The sequence below is a fragment of the Chrysemys picta genome, chromosome 3 (assembly GCF_011386835.1).
Source record: "Chrysemys picta bellii isolate R12L10 chromosome 3, ASM1138683v2, whole genome shotgun sequence".
Classification (NCBI taxonomy): Eukaryota; Metazoa; Chordata; order Testudines; family Emydidae; genus Chrysemys; species Chrysemys picta.
The window spans coordinates 170,839,212-170,853,840 of record NC_088793.1 but is presented as its reverse complement, the minus strand read 5'-3'; the positions used below and the strand labels follow the sequence as shown (position 1 = coordinate 170,853,840).

Here is a 14,629-nt window from a genome sequence, read left to right as displayed (position 1 = left end):
GAGTAACACAGCTGCTACTCTGAAACCTGTCAATAGGATTTAGGCACCTAAGTCACTCTGGCACTTTTGAAAACATTAGTCTATAACCTATTACCAATTTCCTCAGGTGTACAGTGCCAGCGAGGACTAAATTATTAATTCAGAACGCTACATTTCAGCACAATACTATATTCCTTCTTGCAATTAAAAATCTTTAGAAATACGTTCTGCTTCATTGATCTCTTCGTGCTTTATCTCATCTAATGAATTTTAATGTTTAGATAAAACATTTCTCTCTCCCCCTTGCTGAAGACCCGTGCTTTCTTCTTCATTCAACATGTGACAAATTTCTTATTTAATGTTAAGCATCACTGAACGACCTTCATTTGAATTTGAGAAATACCTGACATTAATGTAACACAAATTACACTGATGCTGACAGCTATGTTGAAGGGAACATTCATGTAGCTTTAGAGAAACCTTTCTGAACACCGAAAAGCGACAGGAGACGTGAAATGTAATTGGAATGGAAAAACTGATTTTTAAAGTGCTATGTGAAGAAAACACAGGAATTGTGGGAGGAGCCAATCTTCTTCCTGGCTTCCTTCCATCCTAACATTTTTGGTATTCTTAAAGGTGTGCTGAATGTTTGCAAAGTATTCTATTTCAGATTTTAATTTCAGTGGCCCACACCCTAAAGTTCTTACTCAATTTTAATTTAGGGTTTGTCTATATGGGGACACTCAGAAAAATTAATTCAAATTAACACAAAGGAAAGCAGTAATCTATACAGCACAGTGGTGGGTGGTGATTGGCCATGTTCTGATAATGTAACATTTTAATTAATCCCTGCACCTGGGATTATTGGCAGTGGAGAAAGATGACACCACAAGAGCCGACAAGGACATTAATAGTCTAGAAGAGTGATAGTGCATTGTCCAGGGACTCAAAGTGGTGTGGTTAGTCTGGTTTCTCGGCATGGCCAGAGTTGTGTTAATGGTTGTCTGACTGCATCTAGTGAAAAATGTTGGAGATGGTCCACACTGGGCAGAACCCACACTTCAGAGTGCCCTCCCTCCTGTGTTCCTGGAGGTATTCTGGCTGTCTCCTAGAGCCTCTTGTTATTTTCCTCGTGATATTTTACCAGGCTTGTTTTGATCACTTACTTACATGTCGATATTCTATTCTATCTAGAGCTATATCCTATACCCACCACTGTGCATCTGAGTGCATTCAACATAGTAGCTATTCTGAATACTCGCATGTTTCTTGTAATTCAACCTGCAGACACAGAAAACGGATTAGAGATTATTTGTGTTGCAATAGTGTCTGGAGGCCCAGCTGATTCAGAACTCCCTGCTAACTAGACACCAGACACTAAGCACATAGTAAGTAACAGTCACTGTCCTGAAGAGCTTACAGTCTAAATAGACAAGACAGACAAAGGGTAGAAGGGGAAATAACACACAGCAGCTCTGTGGCAGGGCCAAGGATATAACTGGGTCTCCCATCCTCCTTCAGTGCTCTGTCCACTGGATCACGCTGCCTCCCCAATGCTTTATACTTGTAATATTGTCATTATGAACTGATATTTAGAAGCATTCTACTGCTGCATGGCCAGTTTTTACCAATTACTTAGTCACAACAAGTAATGTGAACTGTGTCAGAAGACACAGTGAGCTGCACGCAGCACCGAGTGTCATTAAAGGGTGCATTAAGTTCAATAAAATAATCCAAGATTTATCATAGAATCATAGAATTTCGGGGTTGGAAGGGACCTCAGGAGGTTATCAAATTCAACCCCCTACTCAAAGCAGGGCCAATCTCTAACTAAATCATCCCAGCCAGGGCTTTGTCAAGCCTGACCTTAAAAATCTCTAAGGGTATGTCTACACTACGAAATTAGTTCGAATTTATAGAAGCCGGTTTTATAGAAATCGGTTGTATACAGCCGATTGTGTGTGTCCCCACATAAAATGCTCTAAGTGCTCTAGTCGGCGGACCACGTCCACAGTACCGAGGCTAGCGTCGACTTCCGGAGCATTGCACTATGGGTAGCTATCCCACAGCTATCCCACAGTTCCCGCAGTCTCCGCCGCCCCTTGGAATTCCGGGTTGAGATCCCAATGCCCGGATGATGCAAAACAGTGTCGGGGGAGGTTCTGGGTACATGTCGTCAGGCCCCTCCCCCCCCGTCACAGCAACGGCAGACTATAGATTCGCGCCTTTTTACCTGGGTTACCTGTGCAGACAACATACCACGGCAAGCATGGAGCCCGCTCAGCTCACCGTCACCATATGTCCTCTGGGTGCCGGCAGACGTGGGACTGCATTGCTACACAGCAGCAGCAGCTAACTGCCTTTTGGCGGTAGACGGTGCAGTAGACTGGTAGCCTTCATCGGCGATCTGGGTGCTGGCAGCCGTGGGGCTGCATTGCACCAGCCCCTTGCCTTTTGGCAGTAGACGGTGTATTACGACTGTTAACCGTCCTATTACAAGTTGGGTCATCGCACATTAGCAGAGTCTTCCCTGAGCAGCAGATTGTGCAATAGGCCTGAAGGCCATCGTAATACACTAACTGCCAAGCGCCCAGTATTTGCTGCCAAGCACCCAGAAAGATGCTGAGGGCTATCAGTCACGCTGCACTGTCGTCTTAAGATGTAAAAAATAGATTTGCTCTGTATTCATTTGCTTCCCCCTCCCTCCGTCAAATCAACGGCCTGCTAAACCCAGGGTTTTCAGTTTAATCTTTGGGGGGACCATTCTGTGTGACAGTTGTTTGTGTTTCTCCCTGATGCACAGCCACCATTCTTGATTTTAATTCCCTGTACCTGTACGCCATGTCGTCACTCGGCCCGCCCTCCCTCCTTCCCCTAGTCCGTCAGATACTACTTTTGCGCCTTTTTTTTGAATTCTGGGTTGAGATCCCAATGCCCGGATGATGCAAAACAGTGTCGCGGGCGGTTCTGGGTACATGTCGTCAGGCCCCTCCCCCCCCCGTCACAGCAACGGCAGACAATAGATTCGCGCCTTTTTACCTGGGTTACCTGTGCAGACAACATACCACGGCAAGCATGGAGCCCGCTCAGCTCAGCTGAGCTCACCGTCACCATATGTCCTCTGGGTGCCGGCAGACGTGGGACTGCATTGCTACACAGCAGCAGCTGCTAACTGCCTTTTGGCGGTAGACGGTGTAGCATGAGTGATAGCCGTGGGGCTGGCAGCCGTAGGGCTGCATTGCACCAGCCCCTTGCCCTTTGGTAGGAGATGGTATATTATGACTGGTATCCATCGTCGTCGTACTGGAGTGGCTGTCAATCATGGCCACCTGGGCAGACATGCTACTGTTTCGATGATGATGGCTACCAATAATAGTATACTATTTTCTGCCAATTGCCCAGTATTGTCTGCTAAGCACCCAGAAGAGGCCGAGGGCGATGCTGGGTGCTGGCGGACGTGGGGCTGGCAGACGTGGGGCTGCATTGCTACACAGCAGCAGCCCCTTGCCTTTTGGTAGACGATGGTATATTACGATTGGTAACCGTCGTCATCGTACTGCAGAGGCTATCACTCATGCTGCACCGTCGGCTGCCAGCTTAAGATGTAAAAAATAGATTTGTTCTGTATTCATTTGCTTCCCCTTCCTCCGTGAAATCAACGGCCTGCTAAGCCCAGGGTTTTCAGTTTAATCTTTGGGGGGACCATTCTGTGTGACAGTTGTTTGTGTTTCTCCCTGATGCACAGCCACCTTTCTTGATTTTAATTCCCTGTACCTGTACCTGTACGCCATGTCGTCACTTGGCCCTCCCTCCTTCCCGCCCTCCCTCCTTCTCCTGGTCCATCAGATACTAGTTTCGCGCCTTTTTTCTGACCAGGCACCATAGCTAGCACTGGGATCATGGAGCCCGCTCAGATCACCGCGGCAATTATGAGCACTATGAACACCACGCGCATTGTCCTGGAGTATATGCAGAGCCAGGACATGCCAAGGCGAAACCCGGACCAGCCGAGGAGGCGATTGCAGCGCGGCGAAGAGAGTGAGTTTAGTGTACTCTGCAAACTTGCTGAGGGTGCAATCCATCCCATCATCCAGATAATTAATGAAGATATTGAACAAAACCGGCCCCAGGACCGACCCTTGGGGCACTCCGCTTGATATTGGCTGCCAGCTAGACATGGAGCCATTGAACGCTACCCGTTGAGCCTGACGATCTAACCAGCTTTCTATCCACCTTATAGTCCATTCATCCAGCCAGGGCTGGCTCCAGGCACCAACCGACCAAGCACGTGCTTGGGGCAGCACCTTCGAAGGGGCGACCAATCTTGGGGTGGCGGGGGCAGGGCCGGCTTTAGCAAGAGCGGGGCCTGATTCCTGGGGGCGTGGGCCGGGCTGGAGCTGAGCCGGGGGGCCGGGCCCGAGCCGAACCCGAGCTGGACCGGGCCCGAGCCGAGCCGGGGGGCCGGACACAGGCCAGACCCGAGCCGGGCCAGGGGGCCGGGCCGGGCCCGAGCCAAACCGGGCCGGGGGGCCAGGCCCGAGCCAAGCCGAGCCAACCCGCGGGGGCCGGGCCCAAGCCCGAGCTGAGCCGCGGGGGCCGGGCCGGGCCCGGCCCAAGCCAAGGGAGCCGGGCCGGAGCCGAGTCGAACGGGCCGGGCCGGCGCGCTCAGCCAGAACCGGGGCCGGCGCCCCAGCGCCTGAGCTGCTGGGGCCGGAGGTACTTGGCCGGGGCCGGACTGAGCCGTGCCGCGCCGTACTGCGCCTCCCCGGAGCGCTTCTCACGTCCCTCTCCCACACCCCTGATTCAGCTTACCAGGTGCTGCCTGCCCGCCCCTGCTTCTTTTCAGACTTCCCCGCGAACCTCTGATTCGCTGGAAGCAGGGGCGGGGGAGAAGCAGGGGCCGGAGCGTTCAGCGGAGGGGAGGAGGGGGAAGTGAGCTGGGGGCGGGGTGGAGAGCTGTGGCACGGGGCCCTCTTGGCACGGGGCCCAATTCAGCCGAATCGGCTGAATCGGCCTAAAGCTGGCCATGGGCGGGGGGCGCTCAGGGTTTTTTGTTTTTTTGTTTCAGCGGCGCGGCGCTGGGAGGGGCGGGAGCTGGCGTGGCATGGCGCTCGGGGTTTGAGCGGCCCGGCGCGGCCCGGCGCTCGGGGTTTGGGCGGCGTGGCACTTGGGGCGGGGGGGATTGGGCGGCACGGCGCTCGGCAGGGGCGGGGGTTTTGGCGGCGCAGCGCTTGGGGGGTGGTTACGGCAGGTCGACGCTCGTTTTTTCTTGCCTGGGACGGCAAAAAAGTTAGAGCCGGCCCTGCATCCAGCCCACACTTCTTTAACTTGCTGGCAAGAATACTGTGAGAGACCGGATTAAAAGTTTTGCTAAAGTCAAGGAATAACATGTCCACTGCTTTCCCCTCATCCACACAGCCAGTTATCTCCTCATAGAAGGCAATTAGGTTAGTCAGGCACGACTTGCCCTTGGTGAATCCATGCTGACTGTTCCATATCACTTTCCTCTCCTCTAAGTGCTTAAGAATTGATTCCTTGAGGACCTGCTCCATGATTTTTCCAGGGACTGAGGTGAGGCTGACTGGCCTGTAGTTCCCCGGATCCTCCTTCTTCCCTTTTTTAAAGACGAGCACTACATTAGCCTTTTTCCAGTCATCCGGGACCTCCCCCGATCGCCAGGAGTTTTCAAAGATAATGGCCAATGGCTCTGCAATCACATCCGCCAACTCCTTTAGCACCCTCAGATGCAGCACATCCGGCCCCATGGATTTGTGCTCATCCAGCTTTTCTAAATAGTCCTGAACCACATCTTTCTCCACAGAGGGCTGGTCACCTCCTCCCCATGCTCTGCTGCCCAGTGCAGCAGTCTGGGAACTGACCTTGTTCGTGAAGACAGAGGCAAAAAAAGCATTGAGTACATTAGCTTTTTCCACATCCTCTGTCACTAGGTTGCCTCCCTCATTCCATAAGGGGCCCACACTTTCCTTGACCTTCTTCTTGTTGCTAACGTATCTGAAGAAACCCTTCTTGTTACTCTTAACATTCCTTGCTAGCTGCATCTCCAAGTGTGATTTGGCCTTCCTGATTTCGCTCCTGCATGCCTGAGCAATATTCTTATACTCCTCCATGGTCATTTGTCCAATCTTCCACTTCTTGTAAGCTTCTTTCTTGTATTTAAGATCAGCAAGGATTTCACTGTTAAGCCAAGCTGGTTGCCTGCCATATTTACTATTCTGTCTACACATCGGGATGGTTTATTCCTGCAACCTCAATAAGGATTCTTTAAAATACAGCCAGCTGTCCTGGACTCCTTTCCCCTTCATGTTATTCTCCCATGGGATCCTGCCCATCAGTTCCCTAAGCAAGTCAAAGTCTGCTTTTCTGAAGTCCAGGGTCCATATTCTGCTGCTCTTCTTTCTTCCTTGTGTCAGGATCTCATGGTCACTCCCTCCCAGGTTCCCATCCACTATTGCTTCCCCTACTAATTCTTCCCTGTTTGTGAGCAGCAGGTCAAGAAGCGCTCTGCCCCTAGTTGGTTCCTTCAGCACTTGCACCAGGAAATTGTCCCCTATACTTTCCAAAAACTTCCTGGATTGTCTGTGCACTGCTGTATTGCTCTCCTAGCAGATATCGGGGTGACTGAAGTCCCCCATGAGAACCAGGGCCTGTGATCTAGTAACTTCTGTTAGTTGCTGGAAGAAAGCCTCCTCCCCCTGGTCTGGTGGTCTATAGCAGATTCCCACCACGACATCACCCTTGTTGCTCATACTTCTAAACTTAATCCAGAGACTCTCAGGTTTTTCTGCAGTTTCATACCGGAGCTCTGAGCAGCATACTACTCTCTTACATACAATGCAACTCCCCCACCTTTTCTGCCCTGCCTGTCCTTCCTGAACAGTTTATATCCATCCATGACAGTACTCCAGTCATGTGAGTTATCCCACCAGGTCTCTGTTATTCCAATCACATCATAATTCCTTGACTGTGCCAGGACTTCCAGTTCTCCCTGCTTGTTTCCCAGGCTTCTTGCATTTGTGTATAGGCACTTAAGATAACTTGCTGATTGTCCTGCTTTCTCAGTATGAGACAGGAGTCCTCCCCTCTTGCGCTTTCCTGCTCGTCCTTCTTCCCGGTATCCCACTTCCCCACTTACCTCAGGGCTTTGGTCTCCTTCCCTCAGTGAACCTAGTTTAAAGCCCTCCTCACTAGGTTAGCCAGCCTGCTTGCGAAGATGCTCTTCCCTCTCTTCGTTGGGTGGAGCCCATCTATGCCTAGCAATTCTTCTTGGAACACCATCCCATGGTCAAAGAATCCAAAGCCTTTTCTCCGACTTATTGATTGCTGTCTTGCTCCAGGCTCCCTCACATGTCATATAACACCATCACCCAACAGCACCAACCATATAAGCAGCATTTAAAGACCCACGGTCATTAATAATGTGAAGACCTTACAATACATAACACCCCCGAAGCATTTATGGCTCTAATTTGCTGTGTAGAACTTTAAATGCAATGTGGTCAAACTAAAAATCAGTGCTTTAGCCAGGGCCGGCTCTAGGTTTTTTGCTGCCCCAAGCAAAAAAATTTTTGGCTGCCCCCTCCCCCCCCCCCCGCATCAGCCCTGGGCTCTCTCCCCCCCCCCCCCCCCCCCGGCAACTGCACCCTCCTGCCGCCCCAGCCCTGGATCACTAGTAACATAGCCATAGGTCTACACCATAATACCCCTCCTGCTCCTTGTCATCCTTCCTGGAGAGACTAGCAAAAATTCCTCCCCCCAGCTGACATCCATCACACACCCAACAATAGCTGCCTCTTCCTCTTAACGAGGGCTGGGACCCAGAACACAGCCAAGAGGAGAAGGAGAAATTTGAGTGGCACAATGGGAGGCTGCAGGTCACTGAACCTGTGGAAGCTGGGTCACTTTCAACTCCTGTGAGCCAAATTGCAGGATTATGTTCACAAACTCCTTTGCAGACCAAGCCATCACGCAGCTCTAGTGCAAATGGAATGGCTGCCGTACACCCAGAGGATGTTTTCTAAGGGTATGTCTACACTACGAAATTAATTCGAATTTATAGAAGCCGGTTTTATTGAAATCGGTTGTATACAGCCGATTGTGTATGTCCACACATAAAATGCTCTAGGTGCTCTAGTCGGCAGACCGCGTCCACAGTACGAGGCTAGCGTCGACTTCCGGAGCATTGCACTATGGGTAGCTATCCCACAGCTATCCCACAGTTCCCGCAGTCTCCGCCGCCCCTTGGAATTCTGGGTTGAGATCCCAATGCCCGGATGATGCAAAACAGTGTCGCGGGCGGTTCTGGGTACATGTCGTCAGGCCCCTCCCTCCCCCGTCACAGCAACGGCAGACAATAGATTCGCGCCTTTTTATCTGGGTTACCTGGGTTGCCTGTGCAGACAACATGGAGCCCGCTCAGCACAGCTGAGCTCACAGTCACGCTGCACCGTCGTCTTAAGATGTAAAAAAATAGATTTTCTCTGTATTCATTTGCTTCCCCCTCCCTCCGTCAAATCAACGGCCTGCTAAACCCAGGGTTTTCAGTTTAATCTTTGGGGGGGACCAGTCTGTGACAGTTGTTTGTGTCTCTCCCTGATGCACAGCCACCGTTCTTTATTTTAATTCCCTGTGCCTGTACGCCATGTCGTCACTCGGCCCCCCTCCCTCCTTCCCCTAGGCCGTCAGATACTACGTTTGCGCCACAGCTCGAGCCGAGAAGCGGTTCGCGCCTTTTCTTTGAATTCTGGGTTGAGATCCCAATGCCCGGATGATGCAAAACAGTGTCGCGGGCGGTTCTGGGTACATGTCGTCAGGCCCCTCCCCGCTCGTCACAGCAACGGCAGACAATAGATTCGCGCCTATTTACCTGGGTTACCTGTGCAGACAACATACCACGGCAAGCATGGAGCCCGCTCAGCTCAGCTGAGCTCACCGTCACCATATGTCCTCTGGGTGCCGGCAGACGTGGGACTGCATTGCTACACAGCAGCAGCTGCTAACTGCCTTTTGGCGGTAGACGGTGTAGCATGAGTGATAGTCGTGGGGCTGGCAGCCGTAGGGCTGCATTGCACCAGCCCCTTGCCAGGCGATGGTATATTATGATTGGTACCCGTCGTCATCGTATTGGTGTGGCTGTCAATCATGGCCACCTGGGCAGACATGCTACTGTTTTGATGATGACGGTTACCAGTCATAATATACTATTTTCTGCCAATTGCCCAGTATTGTCTGCTAAGCACCCAGAAGAGGCCGAGGGCGATGCTGGGTGCTGGCGGACGTGGGGCTGGCAGACGTGGGGCTGCATTGCTACACAGCAGCAGCCCCTTGCCTTTTGGCAGATGATGGTATTTTATGATTGGTACCCATCATCGTCGTATTGGTATGGCTGTCACTCATGCTGCAGCGTCGGCTGCCACCTTAAGATGTAAAAAATAGATTTGTTCTGTGTTCATTTGCTTCCCCTTCCTCCGTGAAATCAACGGCCTGCTAAGCCCGGGGTTTCCAGTTTAATCTTTGGGGGCACCATTCTGTGTGACAGTTGTTTGTGTTTCTCCCTGTTCCTGTACCTGTACGCCATGTCGTCACTCGGCCCTGCCTCCCTCCCTCCCGCCCTCCTTCTCCTGGTCCATCAGATACTACTTTCGCGCCTTTTTTCTGACCAGGCGCCATAGCTAGCACTGGGATCATGGAGCCCGCTCAGATCACCGCGGCAATTATGAGCACTATGAACACCACGCGCATTGTCCTGGAGTATATGCAGAGCCAGAACATGCCAAGGCGAAACCCGGACCAGGCGAGGAGGCGATTGCAGCGCGGCGACGAGAGTGATGAGGAAATTGACATGGCCATAGACCTCTCACAAGGCACAGGCCCCAGCAATGTGGAAATCATGGTGTTACTGGGGCAGGTTGATACCGTGGAACGCCGATTCTGGGCCCGGGAAACAAGCACAGACTGGTGGGACCGCATCGTGCTGCAGGTATGGGACGATTCCCAGTGGCTGCGAAACTTTCGCATGCGTAAGGGCACTTTCATGGAACTTTGTGACTTGCTTTCCCCTGCCCTGAAACGCCAGGATACCAAGATGAGAGCAGCCCTCACAGTTGAGAAGCGAGTGGCGATAGCCCTGTGGAAGCTTGCAACGCCAGACAGCTACCGGTCAGTCGGGAATCAATTTGGAGTGGGCAAATCTACTGTGGGGGCTGCTGTGATCCAATTTGCCAGGGCAATGAAAGACCTGGTGATAGCAAGGGTAGTGACTCTGGGCAACGTGCAGTCAATAGTGGATGGTTTTGCTGAAATGGGATTCCCAAACTGTGGCGGGGCCATAGACGGAACCCATATCCCTATCTTGTCACCGGAGCACCAAGCCACCGACTACGTAAACCGCAAGGGGTACTTTTCAATGCTGCTGCAAGCCCTGGTGGATCACAAGGGACGTTTCACCAACATCAACGTGGGATGGCCGGGAAAGGTACATGATGCTCGCGTCTTCAGGAACTCTGCTCTGTTTCGAAAGCTGGAGGAAGGGACTTTCTTCCCGGACCAGAAAGTGACCATTGGGGATGTTGAAATGCCTATCGTGATCCTTCGGGACCCAGCCTACCCCTTAATGCCATGGCTCATGAAGCCGTACACAGGCAGCCTGGACAGGAGTCAGGACCTGTTCAACTACAGGCTGAGCAAGTGCCGAATGGTGGTGGAATGTGCATTTGGACGTTTAAAAGCGCGCTGGCGCAGTTTACTGACTCGCTCAGACCTCAGCGAAAAGAATATCCCCATTGTTATTGCTGCTTGCTGTGCGCTCCACAATATCTGTGAGAGTAAGGGGGAGACCTTTATGGCGGGGTGGGAGGTTGAGGCAACTCGCCTGGCCGCTGATTACGCGCAGCCAGACACCAGGGCGGTTAGAGGAGCACAGCAGGGCGCGGTGCGCATCAGAGAAGCTTTGAAAACGAGTTTTGTGACTGGCCAGGCTACTGTGTGAAACTTCTGTTTGTTTCTCCTTGATGAACCCTCCAACCCCCCCCCCCCCGACCTGGTTCACTCTACTTCCCTGTAAACCAACCACCCCATCCCACCCTCCCCTCCCCTCCCCTCCCGCTTGCAGAGGCAATAAAGTCATTGTTTTTTCACATTCATGCATTCTTTATTAGTTCCTTACAGAGGTAGGGGGATAATTGCCAAGGTAGCTGGGATGGGTGGGGGAGGAGGGATGGAAAAGGACATACTGCATTTTAAAACTTTAACTCTTATTGAAGCCCAGCCTTCTGATGCTTGGGCGATCATCTGGGGTGGAGTGACTGGGTGGACGGAGGCCCCCCCACCGTGTTCTTGGGCGTCTGGGTGAGGAGGCTATGGAACTTGGGGAGGAGGGCTGTTGGTTACACAGGGGCTGTAGCGGCGGTCTCTGCTCCTGCTGCCTTTCCTGCAACTCAACCATACGCTCGAGCATATCACTTTGATGCTCCAGCAGACGGAGCATTGCCTCTTGCCGTCTGTCTGCAAGCTGACGCCACCTATCGTCTTCAGCCCGCCACCTCTCCTCTCGTTCATGTTGGGCTTTTCTCATCTCCGACATTGACTGCCTCCACGCATTCTGCTGTGCTCTATCAGCGTGGGAGGACATCTGCAGCTCCGTGAACATCTCGTCCCTCGTCTTACGTTTTCTCTTTCTAATGTTCACGAGCCTCTGCGAAGGAGAAACATTTGCAGCTGGTGGAGGAGAAGGGAGAATTGGGTTGTCCATTTAAAATGGGGTTTCAATGTAAAAGGAGGGGGCTGCGGTTTCCCGGTTAACATGCGGCACAAACATAAGTAAACCACCCCCCCCACACACACACACACGATTCTCTGGGATGATCACTTCACCCCTCCCCCCCACCGCGTGGTTAACAGCGGGGAACATTTCTGGTCAGACTAGCAGGAACGGGCGCCTCTGAATGTCCCCCTTAATAAAATCACCCCATTTCAACCAGGAGAGCTTTCTGGAGATGTCCCTGGAGGATTTCCGTTCCATCCCCATACACGTTAACAGACTTGCTTGCTTTTTTTTTTTTGTAATGTTTACAAATATTTACAAAGTTACACTCACCAGAGGTCTCCTGTGTGCCCTGAGGGTCTTGGGTGAGTTCGGGGGTTACTGGTTCCAGGTCCAGGGTCACAAACAGATCCTGGCTGTTGGGGAAACCGGTTTCTCCGCTTCCTTGCTGCTGTGAGCTACCTACAGTACCTCCATCGTCATCTTCCTCGTTCCCCGAACCGTCTTCCCTGTGTGTTTCTCCAGTGAGAGAGTCATAGCACACGGTTGGGGTAGTGGTGGCTGCACCCCCTAGAATGGCATGCAGCTCCGCGTAGTAGCGGCAAGTTTGCGGCTCTGCCCCGGACCTTCCGTTTGCTTCTCTGGCTTTGTGGTAGGCTTGCCGTAGCTCCTTAATTTTCACGCGGCACTGCTGTGTGTCCCTGTTATGGCCTCGGTCCTTCATGGCCTTGGAGATCTTTTCTAATACTTTTCCATTTCTTTTACTGCTACGGAGTTCAGATATCACTGCTTCATCTCCCCATATGGCGAGCAGATCTCTTACCTCCCGTTCGGTCCATGCTGGAGCTCTTTTGCGATCCTGGGAGGACTCCATCACGGTTACCTGTGCTGATGAGCTCTGCGTGGTCACCTGTGCTCTCCACGCTGGGCAAACAGGAAATGAAATTCAAACCTTCGCGGGTCTTTTCCTGTCTACCTGGTCAGTGCATCTGAGTTGAGAGCGCTGTCCAGAGCGGTCACAATGAAGCACTGTGGGATAGCTCCCGGAGGCCAATAACATCGAATTCCATCCACACTACCCCAATTCCGACCCGCAAAGGCCGGTTTTATCGCTAATCCCCTCGTCGGAGGTGGTGTAAAGAAACCGGTTTAAAGGGCCCTTTAAGTCGAAAGAAAGGGCCTCGTTGTGTGGACGTTTATGGAGCAGGTCCTCAAGGAATCAATTATGAAACATTTAGAGGAAAGGAAAGTGATCAGGAACAGTCAGCATGGATTCACGAAGGGGAAGTCGTGCCTGACTAACCTAATTGCCTTCTATGATGAGATAACTGGCTCTGTGGATGAGGGGAAAGCAGTGGATGTGTTATTTCTTGACTTTAGCAAAGCTTTTGATACTGTCTCCCACAGTATTCTTGCCGCCAAGTTAAAGAAGTATGGGCTGGATGAATGGACTGTAAGGTGGATAGAAAGCTGGCTAGATCGTCGGGCTCAACGGGTAGTGATCAATGGCTCCATGTCTAGTTGGCAGCCGGTTTCAAGTGGAGTGCCCCAAGGGTCGGTCCTGGGGCCGGTTTTGTTTAATATCTTTATTAATGATCTGGAGGATGGTGTGGACTGCACTCTCAGCAAGTTTGCAGATGACACTAAACTAGGAGGCGTGGTAGATACACTAGAGGGTAGGGATCGGATACAGAGGGACCTAGACAAATTAGAGGATTGGGCAGAAAAAAACCTGATGAGGTTCAACAAGGACAAGTGCAGAGTCCTGCACTTAGGACGGAAGAATCCCATGCACTGCTACAGACTAGGGACCGAATGGCTAGGTAGCAGTTCTGCTGAAAAGGACCTAGGGGTCACAGTGGACGAGAAGCTGGATATGAGTCAACAGTGTGCTCTTGTTGCCAAGAAGGCTAACGGCATTTTAGGCTGTATAAGTAGGGGCATTGCCAGCAGATCGAGGAACGTGATCGTTCCCCTTTATTCGACATTGGTGAGGCCTCATCTGGAATACTGTGTCCAGTTTTGGGCCCCACACTACAAGAAGGATGTGGAAAAATTGGAAAGAGTCCAGCGGAGGGCAACAAAAATGATTAGGGGTCTGGAGCACATGACTTATGAGGAAAGGCTGAGAGAACTGGGATTGTTTAGTCTCCAGAAGAGAAGAATGAGGGGGGATTTGATAGCAGCCTTCAACTACCTGAAGGGGAGTTCCAAAGAGGATGGAGCTCGGCTGTTCTCAGTGGTGGCAGAGGACAGAACAAGGAGCAATGGTCTCAAGTTGCGGTGGGGGAGGTCCAGGTTGGATATCAGGAAAAACTATTTCACTAGGAGGGTGGTGAAACACTGGAATGCGTTACCTAGGGAGGTGGTGGAATCTCCTTCCTTGGAGGTTTTTAAGGCCCGGCTTGACAAAGCCCTGGCTGGGATGATTTAGCTGGGAATTGGTCCTGCTTTGAGCAGGGGGTTGGACTAGATGACCTCTTGAGGTCCCTTCCAACTCTGATATTCTATGATTCTATGATTCTATGATTCTACGTGTCCAGGCTTAATTCGGTTTAACGCTGCTAAAGTCGACCTAAACCCGTAGTGTAGACCAGGCCTTAGAGTCAGAGTCAGACATGGTGGAGCCCAGTGTAAATCCACTGATTTCACTGTTATACCAGGTCTGAATCTGACCCTTTGTCTCTATTGATCCTCAGACTCCAATGTCAGCAACGTGGACTGTAAAAGTAATAAAAACAGTTTCCATTCCCCCAGTCAGAGTCACCATGCCCAGCTCTGGCAAGCCTGCAGGCACATAGAGTCCCCTAGAATAAAAATAATAGCTGTGTACCATTGCCACTATTTCTTCCCTTATTTACACTATGAAAT

General features: G+C 51.6%; 1 protein-coding gene across 1 annotated transcript; it reads right to left on the bottom strand.

The window, feature by feature from the left end:
* Nucleotides 1–11,134: 11,134 nt before the first annotated feature.
* LOC135982516 (myb/SANT-like DNA-binding domain-containing protein 2) lies at nt 11,135–12,936 on the bottom strand. Its single transcript, XM_065589541.1, has 2 exons — nt 12,092–12,936; nt 11,135–11,712 (listed from the first exon to the last, which is right to left on the bottom strand). Exons 1-2 carry the CDS (start codon nt 12,630–12,632, stop codon nt 11,243–11,245), a joined length of 1,011 nt encoding a protein of 336 aa, XP_065445613.1. The 5' UTR covers nt 12,633–12,936; the 3' UTR covers nt 11,135–11,242.
* Nucleotides 12,937–14,629: the final 1,693 nt, after the last annotated feature.